Raw genomic sequence first — 20,110 nt, 5'->3', positions numbered from 1 at the left:
ATTTAGTCTGGTTAACTAGTCTTTCTGGATTGTTAGTTTCTGTTCTTATCTATTGTATAAATCTTGATTTTCTCAGTATCATTCGCTTCAAAGTATTTCAACTTTCCTGTATTTAATTCAACAAACATTTATAGAGAAAAGTAAATAAAAAAAAATTAATTTTTAAATGGTCATGATAATTTAAATTCTGTTTTCTTAAACAAAATAACTTTGGTGTGCTGTCACCTTGATAGTTAAAATATCTGGAAATGGAAGCAGAAGAGTATTCAAAATGAAAATACTATATATAAATAAAGAAATGAATGAAAACTATATTTCACATACATTTCATAATTCTGTTATTGATTCTTTTTAAAATGCTAACATGCAAAGTAAAAGTAAAAATAAAAACAACGTTTTCACGTAAATAAGAGTTGTACCTGCTATTTTGAAGTTCATGTGGTTTAGCTTTAGCACTGATGTCATAAATAAAATGTTGCTGAGTAATTATTATTCTATTTTCTGCTGTTGTATTTCCGAAGATGGTGATAACAGGATAACCCATCTGGAGCGTCCACTGATCCATTACTTCTTGTATATTTACATATTTTCCATTCCTTTTTAATGCCTTTATAATCAAAATTGTGTAAATTAATTTTATAAATATGAATTATCAACATAATTAACATTAAACTATTTTCATGTTCACCTTTATGGTTTACTTAAGTATGAAAACATTTAAAATCAGTGAAACTAATATAAGTATTAGTAAAATTAATCTTCTTGCCTTAAGCTTCATGCATATATATGTGTATATATATATAGAAATGAAATCTTTATTAGCATTAAAGTTTTCACCTAATTGAAGACAAAACATATTTTATTGTTAAAATTAAGTAATTGTAACATAATGAAGCATTTCCAGTATGTCTAATATTAAACTTAAATATGTTACTCACATATAGAGAAAAAAATTATTTACCACAATATTTTACCCAAACATGAATATCTGACAGCATATTAAAATGGTATTTCAGAAGTATTAACCTGCTTGAAAGTTGGCAAGGTGTCTTTTACAACCATTTGCATTTGAAGTAATTTTAAACTCCATTATCCTTATAATACATCAAATATAAAACAAAAAAACAGTATGAAGAAAAAAGAACTATAAAAAAGTAAAAAACTGTCAGTGTCAATAAAAGTCATGAATATTTTATAATTCAATTCAAATACTCAAGAAGAGGTTTGGGTTTTCGACTTTCCTATTCTTTACCTCTGATAGTGTATTCCAGAGATCATTTCTGGCTGCATTGCCATACTTATGAATGGTTAAGTAATCCTACAAAGAATATAACATTGTAATTACAATTCAAAGGTTAAACAAATTCCAGTAAACACACTTATTTCTCAATTCTGTTAACCATTTCCATTTGTTGGAATTACATTAATACAAAGACATGCAAAAAGAGATGAGGAATCACATTTTAAAATACTCCACAGAGATTTAACTACAGTGTATTTCTGAAATTAAGTCACCAAACAACACTAACCTCTTAAAAATTATTTTCATAGTCATAATCACTTCTTATGGATTTCCAGGGTGAAAGATCTTCCTCTAATTTAACAAGTCAAACTCATGTTGAAAAAACTACTGCTGCAAGTGAAATATTTGGGGGGAAATTCCCCATCATGCCTTCATGTTGAAGGGTTGAAAAAAAATATTTTGTTTTGAGGAAAAAGAAAAAAAAAAAAAACACCTTTACTGATGTATACTGATGTGAAGAGGGACTGATTTACCAAAAAGGCAATGCCTGTCTCCACAGCCCTTCCCGTCCCCCCACATCTCTGTAAAGGGCAGATTGCCTAATATAACATGATTCAGATTTATTTCCATGAGTTTCAAACGCATATTAGTAGTTAATTTTAAAAAGTCAATTTCAAGTTTATTTAATATTTTTAAGTTTAGGACTTCACAGTTTCCATTTTCAATCAGTAGTAGTTAAATGTATGCACTTTTGAATTCATGTTACTCTGAATGTTATTTAGTTATGGCTAAATAACTAATGTTATTTAATTATGGCCATTTGGCATTATTTTTTTTTCTGAATCCAAAGTGGAAAAGTCAATAGAAAGCAGTGTTTTATATTATAAAACAGAGCATCCCCTCCTTCATCTGAAATTCCATCACCTCTACAACACATAAGTAGTAGACAAAATTCTAATTTACATCACGGTACTAAAACTGGGGAAAAAAAAACAAAAACACTGACTCCTTTCAGTACTTTATGTAGAGAGGCATACTTTGGGGATAATTAAAATTGGGGAAGCAAATTTTCTGAAACACAAATTGTAGCACCTGTGACAGATTCAGCATTCTTGGCAACTTACAGCTCAGCAAATGACAACTCCCACTTAATCAGCCTCTTTGAGATGTGATACTTAACACTAACCTAGCAACCACAAATTCATCATCATCATCAGGTGTTACAATAAGTTTATTGTAAAAATACAAACCTGAATGGCCAATCTGAATGCTAATTTTGGCTTTCAACATGCCATGTGAGGCATTTCCAGTTAGAACCCAGGGACAAGGATTTAAACCAATATTTCAGATTTAGTTATCAGAATTGTATTTTATGCTTGTTTGGTACTTAAATGAGGAATTTGGAACAATAGGAATTATTAAACATAAGTTTAAATTTTATTTTAGTGATGTTATAATAAAAAAGTATTTAAAAATAGAACCATTAATTACTGGATTCTGCTTATGGATAGAACTGCTAGGATAATCCAAAAGAGTGAACAAAGGAATTCTACATAGAGCTTGAAAGGACTAATACATAACCACAGGCATCTCTTCATAAAAAGATCATAAAAATTCAACAGTTCATGATATGAGTTGACCTTGGCTCAATACTGATCATCAACTTGAGTTCTTGGTTCTCTCCCCAATTCAGAAGAAAGTTCAAATTTACACTTGAAGCAGGAAGAAATGGCAATTCTCCAAGTTTAGGAAGCAGCTCCATCTTGCCTGCTATTCAGGGCATATAGCATGTCTTCTTGCCATCCTAGTTTTGGGGTGTTATTGGAACTCTACATATGTCACCTCTTTTTTTTTTCCATAATAAAACTCCAATGTTTTCCTTAGTTATTTTAGATGTCTTCTTTTACAAAATAGTCATATTTTGAATTGAGGAAATTTTGCATTGTCTTTGTAGAACTATTTAAAAAACATAAATAGCAAATGTGGTCTTTTGATGATTATTTATTTATTTATGCATTCCACAAAATACATGGTGCACTTTGCATGTGCCAGGTAGCTTACCAGGTGTTGGGGCAACAGTGATGGAGAAAAGTTTACTGAGAACAACTGCAAATACTGAGATGTGCTTTGTGTAGGAAGGTTTCTGTGATTGAAACCAGGGAGGTCTTGGTACAAAAACCAGTTGACAGGATGAATCAAACATTTGATATGAGAGTAAATAAGAAGATTTTAAGTTCCTTGCAAACCTAGAAGTCAATGAATATGGAAATGGCTGGAGTTACAAACCTCAAATAGAAATTAATATTTATGTGTAAGAAAGTCAATCAGCAGTAGATTTGACACTATAATGTAAAGAAGAGGAATGTATTAATATTAACTCTCTAAAGAGAATTAAGTTATTTATATAAAGTGTTTCTTATTTATTTATTTATTTATTGTCTTTTTAGGGCCACACCAATAGCGTATGGATTTTCCCAGGCTAGGGGTGGAATCAGTGCTACAGCTGCCAGCCTATGCCACAGCCACAGACACAGCAACAGGAGCCAAGCCGAATCTTTGACCTACACCACAGCTCACTGCAACGCTGGATCCTTAACCCACTGAGTGAGGCCAGGGATCGAACCCATGTCTCATGGATGCTAGTCGGGTTCTTTAACCACTGAGCCATGATTGGTACTCCTATAAAACACTTAATGAATCCAACTAGCATCCATGAGGGTATGGGTTTGATCCCTGGCCTTGCTCAGTGGGTTAAGGATCTGGTGCTGCCTTGAGCTGTGGTGTAGGTCACAGATGCGGCTTGGATCCTGTTGCTGTGGCTATGGCTGTGCCGTAGGCCGGTGGCTACAGCTGTGATTTTCCCCCTAGCCTGGGAGCCACCATATGTCATGTGTGGCCCTGAAAAGACAAAAAACAAAAAAAAGTATTTCAGAAACACTAGAGTTGTTGAAAAGAATAAAACAAGAATGACCACTAGAATATTAAGAAACATCACGAATGATATAAACTGATTAAAAGTTAAAAGCACGTTAAGCAAAAGTATATTTTGATACATAAAGTACAGGAATGATAGTCTGACTGTCTTTATTCAAATCCATGCTCCAGCACTCCCTGGCTATGCTACTGTTAGCAAGTTACTTAACCTCTTTGTGCCTGTCTTCACATCTATAAAATATGGGTAATAAATGTACCTGCTGCACAGAGTTTTTCTGAGAAATAAATGATTTCATATCTGTACAGTGTTAAACAGTGAGAAGTGCCTAACACAATAGTGTTTGTTCAGTAGACACTAGCTGCAATAACCTTTTTAATCATTTCAGGTTACAGGCTGGAAAGCTGAGTAACAAAAGGAAAAGGATTATTAACAATAATAATTAAAGAACATAGTCTATGAAAGCATTAATATTTGCCTTCCTTTTAGCACTGTATTAGTTGCTGAATATTTTATCTCATTCAATCCCATGACAACATTTATGAGTTAGATGTTATCATCATCACTTAATAAATCAAAACACTAGCACTCAGAGACTCCAGCCCAAGTCCAAACCCCATATCTGCTCACACAACTGCTGACCCAAGTCCAACATCTATGACACATAGATAACTGTCATGCTCAGAGCTGAACTCATTGTTCTTCCTCATATCATCTTCTTCTAGCAGCCCTTCCCCAGCGATGACCCTTACCTCCGATTAAACTGAGTCATCCTTGATGCCTCTCTCTCCCTTTCCATCACATTCAGGTAATGATCCACACCCTAAATAATCCCCCAATACTTCCCTTTCCTTTTACCTGTTTGACAGTCACTCTACAATATTTTTCCCAGATGACTACCACTGATGCTAATTTTGTTTTGTCTCTTTCAAATTTAATCTCTATCATGTAGCCACACATGAACACTTTTCATCAAATATACATATGAATCCAGGCTGCATTCAAAATGCAGTCTAAACACCCTAATGTAACATAAAAGTCTCTCTCATGGTCTGGTCCCTCTGAACCTCTGCAATCCCATCTGTATTTTTCTGCCTCCCTGCCTCAACTTAGCCATTTTCAGCTTTCTTACAGATGCCTATTGCATATTTTCTCTCTTTTCTAGTTCTCTGCACATGCAGTTCTCTATACTTCTCTCCTCCTTTGCCCATTTAAGTTCAACTCAATCTCCAGGACTCAAGTTTGATGCATTTTCTCCAAGAGTTAGTTTGACTGCTATCATGGTTTGTAAATTTCATGCCAGAAAGGACCTTGTTATTCCCGTTCACCACTATTTAACCAGCATCTCTGTGGCCAGCCCAGTACATAGCAGGTGCTCAATATTTTTGTGCAATTTCCAACTTTGCTTATTCAAGATGCCTTTCTGTTGACAACTAACAATACAGTAAAGGGAGATTTCTTGCACCCATCAGGTTTCCCCAAAATGTCGTCTTTAAACTTTATATAGGACTTAATTTACTATTTCAGTGCATATATGTCAGATATACAACTTGCATTGATATACGCAGCTGGCCATGATGTCATCAAAAGCCTGTAAACTGTTGAGTGTGAGACCATTTTTTGTTTTACTTTCTTTGCTTAACTTGTGACACGGTTCATAAAATTTTATGTATAAAGGCCAATGGAACGAATAACAAAGGGAAAAGTTAAAAATGAGCTGAGAAAGTAAAGCACTATTACCTTTTAAGATTTACATGGAAATAAGTATGGAATATTTGCTCTCCTATTTATGAACGCTTCAGCATATTAAAACAAAGGATCAACTTTATAACTGGTTTATTTCCCAGGACATGGAGGGACAGTTTGATAAAAATCAAAGATATATGGACTGGCTTGTATATGTTTAGCTGCAAGAAACAAAAATATCCATCCTGGAATAATCTTCTTAATAAGTTTATTCTTTCCTACTGTAAAAAGGTAAGACAGAGCTTCAGCTCTTTTCCCCTGGATTCTTTTGGTCCCACCTTTATCTGTGTTGCAGCTTTAGTCTTAGATTTGGGGCTACATGGCTGCAGCAGCCCTAAACCCCACATTCAGCTGTTAACACTGCACAGAGGAAAAGGAATTTATTTCTGATCATTTCTTTTTAGGAATCAGGAAAACTTCCTGTCAAATTCTACATCAATCTTCTCCTGTTTCCCATTTACCAGAATTGCATCCTTGCTCTAGCCAAAGCTGGTAACAAAGATTCAGGGAGTATTGGTTTGAGATTGCATAAATCAGTACCCAATTCTGTGATGTATATGATTACATCGATTACATATAAAAGAGTGAGAATCTGAAGAAAATCAGAATCTGGTTAATGAGAAGGAAGAGGAGACTAGCTTATGGGGAGACAGTCAACCATTTTCTCCAGTGAGACAAGGGATGCAAGCCCAGGCCTCAGGCACAGCAGGAAGGATGATATCTTCTATTTGTAAGACTAGTCTGGGAAATACCAGGTAAATCGGGCATTGATTTTTCTGACTATGTGACAAGAAGTTTGAAGCAAGGGTTTGAAATATTGTTCCTTTCTATTAAGAATAATTGTACCTCAAAATATTTGTAGTGGGCATTTGTCATTCTTTTGGCTTTCCAGCATTTAAACACCACTTTCATATGAGGGCAATAACTCATCATGGAATCTTAGAGAAAACTGAGGGCTCTCTCACTTGCAATATAAGGGACAAAAATACTAAATCCTCCCTCCCCCTTCTCCCTGGCAGCTAAAGCATGGACACAAGCGGATACTTCATCCCAGGAAGGGATGTAATGCAAGGAGCAGGAATCCCACAGGCTCAATGCAAGGCGCAGGAATGGCTGAAGTCACATTCCCTGAGATGGTGACCCTGAGGTTCCAGATACAGCCATGCTAAAGGCAGCTATTGCACCAGACAATCCTATGGCATGACTTTGGCTAGGTTTCTTAATTTATGAGTCTCCCTTAGTTCCTATTATCTGTTTTGTAAACCTGATTCTCCAGCCTTCCCAGTGATTCCAAGGGCTAACTGACATCCTTCTAATAAATTTCTTTTTGTTTAATTTAGTCAGAGTTTGTTTCTGTTGCTTGCAACACAAAACCCTGACTGACACAAGACTAATGGGTAATACACACAACACAAAGACATCTGACATTTTCTTGGTTACCTCAGCAAGAAAAATAGAAACAATCTCCCACAACTTATGCATAATGAAAAAAAAAAAAGAACACCTTGTTCTGTTTAGTAAATCAACTAGGCTTCCATTGCTATTAGGTATGGGGAAAAGAGGTGAAAACTTTACAAAAAGAGGCAGACAAGAAAAAAATAAAAAGATATGAAATTTCCACAGGGAAGAGTGCAAGGTGGATGACAAAAATAAAAAATAAAACTATGCAAAACCTGTGTCTTAAAGCAAGGGCTTTTAAACTAGGAACCATAAGGTCTAAAATTAAATATTTTTAAGTGTATGTAATATTAGATGATTAGGCGATTATTATGTGATCTTAAAGGAAACCATGGACAACAACAAAAGCAGAGTAAAATCTGCCAGATCACAGCAATGTCACACAAGTGTTGGACAAAACCCATTTGAAGCCTGGCCATGTACTTCAGAGGACGTTTCTACATTTCCTGACCTTGAGAAACAGAAGCAGTGACAGATGACCAACTAAAACACTAGAAAGCTGGACTACAGATCAAAACATTATTTTTGCTAATGCAGAAGACTGGTTGGAGATTAATAAATTAAGTAAAAATGTGTAGCAAAGCACTGACAAAGCATTATGAAAAATAATGTTTACATTTTAATTCTATTAGATAAGAACCAAGGATAAAAAAGTATAAATAATTATTAAATTTTTATTATTAAATTACACTAGTTTCCAAGAAGGAAATCCAGTAAAATAAATACCATTACCAAACACTGAGGTACAGCAGCTTCTAATCACCAGATACAGTAAAAAGGAGGTGGAATTTAGGAAGGGAATTTGTTCAAACAGCTAGAACAATAATAACTGAAAAGTCAGTGATGTCGTTGCGTACCGTTTTGATTTTGATTTTTTAAATGTGTGTTTAACCTAAATTTACTTTCAGAAGTTAGTTTACTTAGATATATAGGAGTATCCAGATATTTTTGTAGGAACAAAGGGCATTTTACATGTTTTGAAAATCCATTACTCCACCTAAGGAGTGTAAATTTTGTAAAATCAGTGTACTATCTTGAAGGGCTGTATACCAGAAAAATTAGAAAATTTTAAATCAGAACAACCTGTTGGCACATGAAAGATTTTTTATTTGTTTGTCTTAAATTACAGACAACAGGATATTCTCACTTCAGTTCTGTTTTTGCCTGTCTCTGATTTAGCAATTATAGATCATGCCACCAATGCCATAACATGCAGGAGCATCGCCAGAGGTGCAATACTGCCACTGTTGAATTTGTACTCCATTCCAGAACAACCTGACAGGGTCCTACACCTGTCAGTGAAGTGCTGTGAATGTAAGTCCAAAGGGGTGTTCTGGGTACTAAAATATCCCCACCTCTCACTTCTGCCACTAGCTTGAAATATGACTGAGACATAAAATGAATCTATTGGTAAAACTGAAGTTTGTGAATTGCTTTTTCTGAATGCCCTGGTAAAGGGTTTTGACCATGGTGAGCTACAAAACAGATAAATTATATCCTGGCTGGTAAAACTACACTGCCTTTTGTAAATCAAGATGCCTATTGGCGGCAGGCCTTGTACATGGAGTTTTCTCACTCAGCCCCTGGTTCTGGTGACTAGTTGAGAAAAAATGAAACTTAACTGAGAAAGAAGTGGTGTGTGTATTCAGAAAAACTAAGAATTCAGGTTACTCCTTACCAGCCATGTGATCTTGGGTAAGAGATCTATTTTCTCTAAACCTTAATTTCTTCAACTGGAAAAAACAGATAATATAGTACTTACTTGAGAAGAGAGTGCATAAAAAAATGACACAAGCACTTAGAAAAACAAAAAGCGTGCCACACAAAGAACCAAGGAAACTTTAGTTATTTTAAGATTAAGTCCAAAGTCTACATCTTCTTCTTCAACCTTGGGAAGTCAAAATGTTCTAGGTGTCCCAGGAAGGGAAATTAAATGGACCAACTTGTAGGAGGAAAGTTCTTCAAGGAATTTTTTTTTTTTAATTTTAAAAAGTAAAATTGCAAGAAAAAAAAATGCAGACCAAAGATTCAGAAAAGTTTAGAAACCTTCCCCCACCCAAGTGTGGAAAAAGAAAGAGACCCTGAGTGCTCTGCAAGCTATGGGGTCCAGCAACCTGTTTTTCACAAAGGTCTACAGAGGCAACAAGATCACTGATTGGCGGCAGAGGGGTTGGGGGCAGTGCCTCATGAAATGGGAGTATCAGTTAGGCTCCCCAACACAAAATAGCCATACCTAAAGGAGCTCTAAAGCAGCTAAGACACTAACCTTCAGGTGACCAGAAAGGCAAGGCTTAGACAAGATATATACCAAACACCAAGCAATGTGTACTAACATGCACTATATCTCACTTCTTTCCCATTCACCCATCATTTCTCTCCATGAAACCAATATGCCTGTCAGTGTGGATGAGAATGGAGGGCTCTTCTCCATATGTTCCGGACTGATAAAATTCCTTGGAACATTCTCCTATAACTGGGCATGACATAAGAGGAATTCAATAAGGGCAGATTAAATTTCCCATATGCTCAAAAGCATGGGGTATTTCTTTCATTTGATATCATATGCACTAGCTAATATATTATTTACTACTAGCATTATTTCTTTTTGTTTCCCTTATAATCGAGCTTCTATTTCATAGTTTATCTTAATTCCTAGCTAATAGCCTCATCTCCTTAGCAGCTCTGTCTTTCAATTATTCTAGATGGCAAGAACAATAACAACAACAACAAAAATTCTGGATGAATTCAAGTACTTGCCTTCTCTAAACCTGCAGCCATGCAGCTGGGCACCACAAGAGGAAATAATGCAATTGAATGGTTGAGTTTTAATATAAAATTGTAATTACCAAATTCAAATAGGCACTCATAACTGACAGGCAGCCATTCCTGACTTCTCTTCCCAACCCTCAATCTTCAGATCTCTCTACTGCCCAGCATTACTTCACTTTCAGCCATTGATCTTGCCTCAAGTAACAGTAAAAAGATAGAATTCATCAGGGACTCCTTTATTTTCCTGTTTCCAAATCTCCAAATATACAGGAAGTATCTCTCTTATCAAAGACCAGTCTTTTTAATATCTCAAGAACCAAGGTCCATCCCCATTATCTCTTCCTTCCCCAGCATCTCTGTCCTGCTTCCTTCTCAACCAGCCTAATCTGGTTGATTAGGCTGCTCTCTCATCTTCAAAAACCAAACCAAACAAAATACCTTCTTTAGCCCTTATCCTTCTCTAACTATCTACCCTGTTTTTCTGGCCTCCTGCTTTGGCAGATTTTTTTTAATGTTATTCTACATGCACTGTCTGCATTTAGGTATTTCCCATTCACTAACCCATTCCACAGAAATCATTAAATCGGCAAGCTGCCAACAGCCACATTCTTCAGACTTTATTCTACTCCACCTCTCGTTAGCATTTTACCTCCTTGATTACTTTCTTAGCTACAACACACCCTTGGTGTTCCGCCTCCCTCTCCAACTATTCCAGCTCAGTCTCTCTTCTAGCCCCTCCTCTGCCTCCAGCTCCATCTGTCCCGGCCTTCAGGCTTGGTCTCAGGCCTCCAATCCAGAAACTTCAAAATGATACTTAGGTGCCTTTTCTTCCTCATCTCTCATGCCCTAATTTCACCTGATCTATCCCTAGGTCCATTTCATTCTACCTTCAAAAAACATTTTGAATCCATCCATGTCTCTATATATCTACTATTTAAGGTCTCCATTACTCTCCCCTGAATATTAAAATATCTTCCTAATTTTATTCCCTGATTCCACTCTTGGTATGCTGACTGCCCCAATCCTGATATATTATCACAATCAGCCAGATAATTATTTTAAATATAAACAGAACTACACATTATGTCCCAGTTTAAAACTGTTGAATAGCCTCCCACTGCACTCAGAATATAGCCCAACCTTCTTAGGCACAGTATGCTTTGGCCTTGCATGATCAGTTCCTGCCCTCCTCTCCTACCTCATCTCTTATCCTTACTAACTCCGCTCATCTACACCAGTTTCCTCTCTTTGAACATGCTCGGTCCTTTCTCTCAGCCCTTTGTACAAGCCCTTCCTTCTTCCTGGGATCACATCCCCCCACCTCCAGCTCTTTCTCATCCTTCAGAACTCAGTACACATGTCTTCTTCTCAAGAAGGATTTTCTAAACACCCAACCTAAAGTTGTCGTCCCCACCCACCCACATATTCTCTCACCTCATCCCATTTTTTCCTTCCCAGTGTTTATCACATTTAATAAATACATATGTATTTGTTTTTCTCCTATTTAGTATCAATTTATCCAATTGTGTGATTCATGAGATCAAAGGGCATACCTGCTGAATACAGCATGTCCTGAATACTTGGTACTTATCATGGTGTCTGACACTGAGGAGCTATGCAATAAATACGTGTGAAATAAGTGAGTAATTGAACATATCTGATGGGTAAACAACAGGGATATATAAAACTAAGGAGAGTTGATACAGGAAGAGAAGTCATAATTTTGGTTTATTAACACAAAGCACTAATAAAAAGATTTTAACGCTAAAATGAGTTATTGCTCTTGAGGAGGAAAAAATGGTCTCTAACAGAATCACAGGGAGAGACCTTGAACAGAAGAGAAAAGGTGAATATAAGAGATTGATTGCAAAAGGGAATGAGATGCCGGATGACTAATGAGTATCCTAATTTCTTTGTGTGTCACACTAACACAGAGACTTCTCTTCCATAGACAGAAACATAGAGGTAGATCAACACTGAACTTTGAATGCATTTGAACTTTTGTAAAACAGGTTCCAAATATATAACTTAGAATAGGTCTTTACAGCACTCCTCTTAAGCCACTAATTTATAACATGTTGTTTTTCATAGTAATAATTTTGATATTTAGATACCATAAGTGAAAATAAATTTGTATGAATATATTATGGTTCATTATTTTTATTTTATAAGTATTTGCAAAGAATTATGTTATGGAAAAGTAAAGATTCAATTTTTAAAACAAGTAAAACACATGGATACATATGTCATTGAAAAAGTAAGTGATAAAAGTGAAAAGCGAGAGAATATATGAAAACTCACTTGTGATTAAAAAATACTCTGAAATAGCAACTGGGTAATTTTTTACTCATTAAATTAGCAAGAAATTTATTTTGAGAATAAGGCCCAATGTTGTTTGCTTAGTGTATTATTAAAAGAAAACTTTCAAACTTTAACCATTATATAAAGGCTTAATATTTTAGATGAAAAATTGATAATGTACTGCCACGAATGTAGATGAAAGACAATGGGAAAATCTATAATTTAAGGATTATTAGGGCATTGTTTAGTTAACAAAAATTAGAAAGCAATCTAAATGTTCACCAACATTGAAAAAATTAAATATATTATGTACACCTATTCCATATTACTAGTATTAAGCTATGTAATAGAATCATCAAGCAATTATGAAAATATGAGTAACTAGGAAAAAAATCTTTCTAACCTAGAAGAGTTTTTTGTTTTGTTTTTTAGCATCAAAGCTATCGGCACTGCCAAATATGTAGTTCTAGGCTATTACATGAATATTCTGAGAACATAAAATTAGAGAAAAAATAAATTTAAAATGGAAACAAAAGAAAACTGCTGATGCGAGAACTAAGTAGGTTAGAGAAAAATGCCTCTAAGGCAAGTTTTTACCTCTGAATTAGCAATCTAACCAAATGGTAACGTTTAGTAGGAGTGAGAGAGTCTTTGCAGATAGGTACATATACATCAGTGTATGCATATTTAAAGATCATTATGCATTTACATACATATCAACATATAAATACATTGCCCATCAACCAAATGTGTCTAATCATTTCACAAATACATTTTCAATAAAGTTATCAAAAACCTCATTTTGTAGTATCAACCCTATTAGTTAAAATGTGTAATATGTCTTGAGCTCTTAACTAGCAGGTAAAAGAAAATCAGTAAGTATAAATTTCTAAAGGCTCCCATTAAGCTGGAAAATGCCTGTAGGATGACCAAATAGAGAGAGATGTCATTAATATTGAAGGCTTTTTAGTTAATGCTATATAGTCATTAACAACACTTAATTCCAAGGTAAAATGATAAGTAGTCAATCAGTAGCTGTATATAAACAAATTAATTGAAACTGAGAAGTTATTTTTCTTCAATTGAGAAATATGAATAGCTAATTTTTTAATGTACTTTTTTTTATTAGAGATGGTATTCTTGATTCTCAAATCCATGGAATCTTTCCTTAAAATCAATACTTTTTTTCTCTATAGTCTAATCATTATTTTTAGCTTTGTAGTTAAGCCTTTAATAAGTTAAATGCTAATTAGGTCACAACCAATGACTATACATCAGCAATGATAGCATTATTATCATGGTATTGAGTGATCACAAAAAATTATTTTGATGTGTTAACCTTTCTACCTATAGCATACCTAAAACTGCACAGTGATTTAAGTGAAACATGGAAAAATGTGAACAAAACCAGTCTATGGTCATTCAATTTTAGATTAAGCATGATTCAGCTACCATCTGGAAAAAAATACAACACTATCTCTTCAGAAAGGAAATTAACTTTGACACACTGTCTTTGCTCCTCTATTATTTTCTGACTTTTCATTTATCTAAAAACCTTCATGTAAGGGAGCAAACACTCTCTCACAACCATAAGCTTGTGGTTTCCAAATAAAAATGCTGTGTACACATGTTAACATATAGCTTCTCACTGGAATACAAGTTACTGAGTATGTTGTTGCTACTAATAATCCCTACAGCTTTGTGCTGTCATTACCTTCAGGCTATCAGAAGTTTATGAGCATAAACCAATAATAATGATATTTCCCTTTTGCTTTTTATCTACACCTCATTGCCTTACATTGATTTGCATAAGCAATTTCCACCCTGATAATTGAAGCCAAACATCTTCTTGTAGGTTACCTTATGGAAAAGAGCAGTTAAACACTAATCAAGAGAAATCTTTCTTTATTCAAACATGTTTTAAATGATATTGAATTATCCTCATTGGATGAGCAAGAAGGTGACTCATTTTCTGACATGGGTTTCAGAGTTTGAGTTTTATATCAAGCTTAACAATGATCTTTCTTCATAATTCAGTCCCCTGGTGTTGCCTCATAACAACACAAAGAACAGTACTGCCAGGCTCAAAATCATTAAAACAGTACTGTTTTGTTTGAAAAGAAAAAGCAGTAGCACTAGGTACTAATTATTTTTTTAATAGCTACTGAGCCAATCAATGTTATTTGAGGATTTTAAAATTATAGCTTTATTCTTTTATTTCCAGCAAACTCAGAGACAAAGAAAAAATGTAACTAGAGAGATTAAAACAAGTAAAAATGAAATAAGATAGGTCAAAGTCATGTGAAACAATTATATCTAAATGAATCCTTATCTGAATTATTTATTTTAAAAATAAGACTTTCTTATGTAAGAATGGACATAAGACATTCTTATGTAATGACATTCTTATGTAAAGACATTCTTATGTAAGAATGGGGATTAGAGCCGTGGAGGCTTAAATAATAAAAAAAAAAAAAAGTAAAAGAAGTAGATCCTAATTTATTGATCATATGCATAAGCATTGCTACAAATGGGTGAAAACTGATATATATCTATGTGAATAATAAGAAGCCTAGGAAACTAAAATGTGAGAACTTAGGAAAGATTCAGCAATTCTTACAGTATTAGAGGTTGAGCATGAGGTGCGTTAAGATGATACTCAAAATACAGTATCACTGAAGTCAACTGAAGAAAGGATACAAAGGACCTCTGGGTAAAACGGGTAAACTGAACAAACCCATCTAATTTTATTCCCTCCCAAAACCTGACTAAAACTACATCTAAAGTTGTGGGTATCGTTTCTTTGTAATACCAAAATGTCTTGATTTTCTGAAATTCAGGAGTGGTTTTCCTGATGTTCAGTCCTCTAATCCTCTCAACAGTTTTAGAAAATTCATATATCCTATGTCAAATCCCTTTCTGTTAAAAATACCTAGAATGATTTTGATTTTGCTACTGCATTATGTACCAAGAGTGGCAGGTACCAAAAAACAGACCCTCAAAGCTGAGAATCTACAATTTCCTGACTTGAATAGACTTAAATGAGGTAATAACATTGATCTTGAGAAATAAAATCCTGGTAATTCATTGCTTTCGAAGTCAAAATGATTCCTTAAATTGTCATCAATACTTGTCTAAATAGAAAACTAGGCTTTGGGAAAACAAGTGACTGTTTCAGTAGAACATTATGGTAAAATAGAGAATTACAAAGTCTTTGAGAAAAATGGGTATTTCTGACTAGACTGGAGAGATTACAAAAAGACATGTATAACCTCTGTGCTTTAAATTCTCAGCTGAAGATATGGGCAGGGAACCAGACATCTTCTAAGTCTGTGCTACAAGACTCTTGTATCTCTTGTTGCCTTAAAATCGATACAACTGAAAGGCAGGCCATGGCTTGAAATTCTGAGTGGTAAAATTACAATTCAAGTAAATTTCATGGCTTTATTGGGTCTTTTGTGTGAAAATTAGGGTACTGATTGAGAAATTATGAGACACCCTGAATGAGAATGGGGACCTTAAAAGTCTAAACTCCACTGAGATTTCCTTGGCATCAAAAGCAGCTTTTCTTTTTGTCTCTGAAAAAGTTAGCTATCCTTTTTTGAATCTCTTATAATGACACTCACTAAGGGGTGTGTTGATTCTCCTCAACACCAACCTTCAAAATTGAATCACAAACATGTAAAGTATCCAAAACAAAATCTGAAAGTATCACAAAATAGGAAAGATAACTAAAAGTAAAGGAAATATAAGTTGGCAAAAATATACATATTACCAGAAAAAAATTATCTGTAACAACAAATCCTTGTCTGATTTGATTATAGTTACAGTCTTACAGACATTGAAAGCCATGGAGTCTGAACATTCAGATGGTTAAGAACATTTTTGCATATCTAGTCTATGAATTTTCTCATCAACTTGAAAAAGCAGTACCAAATTAAAGTACCAAACCCAAATTGTCTAACAAATAAAATGCACTAAATAAATCTTTGAGAATCTAAAATATGAAAAAAAAATCTTAGAAAGTATTTAGTTCAACTCTTGCATTTTATAACTATAAAGTCAGAGTCCAGGAAAGATTTAGTGACTATTAGAAAGCCCATCATTAATTATAAACAGGAATAAGAATCATTTCTTCCTACTTATCCCATTGCCTCACGTGTCCCCAAATATGCCAGCTATTTTTTGGGGAAATTAATTATGGCAGAACAGTAAATATAGAGTTTTCTAAAATAAAAACATTCCTTTGTTTTTAAAAATTTATTATTTAAAAGTGGCATACTTGTAATCCAACAAGCGTTCAAGTTTGATTTGTTCTAAGTTTCACTTTCACCTTTTTTTTTTTTTAAATGGTTGTACTTGTGACATAAAGAGGTTCCTGGGCCAGGGGTCAAATCAGAGCTACAGCTACAGCCTACACCACAGCCAAGGTAACACTGGATCCTTAACCCACTGAGTAAGGCCAGGGATCAAACCCACATCCTCACAGAAACAATGTCAGGTCCTTAACCCACTGAACCACAAGAGGAACGCCAGTCTCACCTTCAATTTAAACATCAGAATAGAAGCTGACTTGTTAACGGCAGCCAAGGCTTTTTATGAATGTATATACTGTCTATTTTTGAAAAGATGTTTTACAGAAATTTATTTTTAAAACTATGCAAGATTGGAGTTCCCGTCGTGGCGCAGTGGTTAACGAATCCGACTAGGAACCATGAGGTTGCGGGTTCGGTCCCTGCCCTTGCTCAGTGGGTTAACGATCCGGCGTTGCCATGAGCTGTGGTGTAGGTCGCAGACGCGGCTCGGATCCTGAGTTGCTGTGGCTCTGGCGTAGGCTGGCAGCTACAGCTCCTATTCGACCCCTAGCCTGGGAACCTCCATATGCTGCAGGAGCAGCCCAAAGAAAGAGCAAAAAGACAAAAAAAAAAAAAAAAAACTATGCAAGATTGAAGAATTTAAGCATCAGAAAGTATTTAAGAAATAGGGGATTTGACCACAAACTCAAGAAGACCAGACCTTGGAAAGTTGTGATTATTCAGTATGAAACTGTTTACTCATCTTCCTAACAGTCGATTGAATGGATTTCATGGGTATTAGGAGCAAACTTTTTGTCAAAAAGCCTCTGTAGTCCCTTCCTACTGAGGGGTATATGTGTAAGATGAAACCTGAATATATTGTCTAATACAAAATATTACAACAGTTAGAAAAATGTAGTTGAATCGACACTCACATATTTGCTAAATTAAACGTGAACTAATCTGCCTTTTATTATTTTTATTATATTTATTATATAAATATTACATTTATAATTTATTTTATATCTATGTATATTTATTATAATCATATATGTTTATATTATACTTTAAATTTATATTGTGTAAGTACCCATTATGTTTTATATATTTTTGGTCATATTCATAAAAAATGTTTGCCTTGTTTCAAAAAGAGCCTAAGATGGGTCATAAGGATATTAAAAAAATAAGAGAACACAAATTTTAGAAGAAAACACCATTATAATATTGTTCCTGTGTGAACATGAGGACTAAGGTCTAAGTGCTAAAACAAAAAGAAAGAGGAAAGGAAAGATAGAGGGAAGAAGGAAGAAAGAGAGGGAGAGAAAAATATATGAAACATATACTTTTTGTAATTCGGGATGTCTACACCTGTAAATCTAACCCTGAGTCTGTCTGCAAATATAAACTTTGATTTGTCAACAAAGAAATAGCCACGGTTAATGTAAAAAGAGTTAATAGATTTTCCAGCAGAGGTATGCACTGACAGTCCAGATTAGCTCTTTCAACATGTAAACCAAAACTCCCCAGAGCCCTGTAGATGGGAAATATATTAATATCAACTCTGTGACCACTCAGCACCATGACATGAAGTGTATGTCCAGGAGGTCATTTCCAAAATGTATCCCATACATCTTCATGCACAAGAGATGATAATTTGTCACCTAGATGTAGGGATCTACTGTAAACTAATCCAAACTGCTGATGATACACTAAATCAGTTTGAGTGATGAGTATAAATAAAGCTGCAAGGGAAGTACTGAAGGATAAAGATCTATCTGATCAATGAGATGTCACAAGGCAAATGAAATGCAATGTTGACATAGAGTCCCTCAGTTGAAAATTAACCAAATCAGGTATTAGAGCATAAAGGCATGCATTAACACAAGATTCAAATGAAAGTTTAATATCATGGGAGTCAGAGGGTATATTCTAACTGTTTCAGATAAAACTGAACAGACCAGGTGAGTAGAAAAGGGTGTATTAAAAATGGATGTATTTTGCATATCATAGAAAGTACAAGATAAAGAAAAATGTTAACAAAACAATAATCATTTCCAGATAACATAACTATAGTTATTCAATCTGCCAAGCAAATCTATACACACAAATGAGAAAAAAAAAAAACAATAAAGATTGTATACAGAAAATGATTTCACATCAACTTGCTCCCAGGAAATCAAATTCAATTTGTGTAGCCCTTATGAAAGCTTAGATATTTTCTGGAACTGTCGCACTACAACTTGGATGGGGAAAAACAAAGGAGTGGGGATAAAGAAGGACATACCTCCAGACAGTTGGTATTCATGGAGAGCACTCCCAGAGAAAAAAAGATTTTCCTAAATATGTGATCAGAATAGAGACTTAAGCACCTGGCAAACTGGCTCAATGGATTCAGCTACTCTGAAGGGGTCCCTATTGGGAAGAGCTGATTAAAGTAAATTTCAACCCCTGCTGGAACAATTCTGTAAAAATATTTTCTAAGGAAACTTACTCTTCAAAAAATTTATATTTTTTCTCTGTTAAGTATTTATAGCTTTGTCATAGCATATTTAACTCCTGCTTTTTTTTTATCTTTTAGTTTATTTGGGGTAAAGATAGAATTATACTACTAAAAAATGACCTGATCCTATAGGTAGTTTATTTAAATTTCAAAATGAAAAGCTTACTAAGAACAGATAAGATTGATTGCTCTCTCTGTTTTAGCATAATTGTATTTCAGGTGAACATCAATTTACTTTAAAGGACACTTCTAAGTAGCAGAATGCATCATAAATAATTCATCAATCACAGCTGCTCGGAACATGATTGAGTCCAACAGGTTCAATGGAATGAAAGTTCTATTTTTCTATATTTGTATTTGCTTTCAAGAATTCAAGAATCCTCCTTTTCTAAGAAACTGCCCCTAGATTCCATATTTCATACTCTAAATTCAGTGTGATAAAACTGTTTCTCCCCTTTATTTAAAATAGCGTATTTTCTAATTTAAAAATATGTAAATATCTTTGAGACAAATAATCTATATATTTCAACATTAAAACAGCAAATAATATAAAAGACACATATCTGAAACAAAGCATTAAGAATTTCTTAAATACATAATTCTCAGGATAACAACTTTTAACTTTATATAAACTTTTAAATGGAAGAAAAGGGAAATAGACTTTCACAAAATCTTACATAGATTATTTAGAATACAGTATATTTGAAAAGTACTTCAATTTAAAAGTGCATACTAAAGAGATTCTAAATGGTATAAAGTTCGAGTTTTATGGGTTGTTACAGTATCTGATTTATCCACATTCATTTGTTATACAGAAAGACACTGCTTACCTTAGTCATCTTAAAGTTTTCCATTGAATTCAGCAA

General features: G+C 34.3%; 1 protein-coding gene across 7 annotated transcripts in view; it reads right to left on the bottom strand.

Annotated features, from left to right (window-relative positions):
• Positions 1-20,110, bottom strand: part of TRHDE (thyrotropin releasing hormone degrading enzyme) — a 583,967-nt gene that overhangs the window by 99,415 nt on the left and 464,442 nt on the right. For all 7 annotated transcript variants that reach the window (XR_014803635.1, XM_084956344.1, XM_084956345.1 and 4 more), the window contains 2 exons: positions 1,253-1,318; positions 420-607 (listed from right to left, as the gene is read on the bottom strand). Coding sequence is in view for 6 of the 7 variants with exons in the window: in XM_084956344.1 (XP_084812470.1) it covers positions 420-607; positions 1,253-1,318 (254 nt within the window). In the remaining variant the exon portion in view is untranslated. The remainder of the gene's footprint in view (positions 1-419; positions 608-1,252; positions 1,319-20,110) is intronic.

Source organism: Sus scrofa, chromosome 5 (assembly GCF_054392235.1).
Source record: "Sus scrofa isolate SSC_HxYL_T2T_F1_AM1 chromosome 5, Sscrofa_HxYL_maternal_Yorkshire_Landrace_v2.0, whole genome shotgun sequence".
NCBI classification, from domain to species: domain Eukaryota; kingdom Metazoa; phylum Chordata; class Mammalia; order Artiodactyla; family Suidae; genus Sus; species Sus scrofa.
Note: the sequence above shows the minus strand (reverse complement) of the source record. Positions and strands in the feature narration are given on the sequence as shown.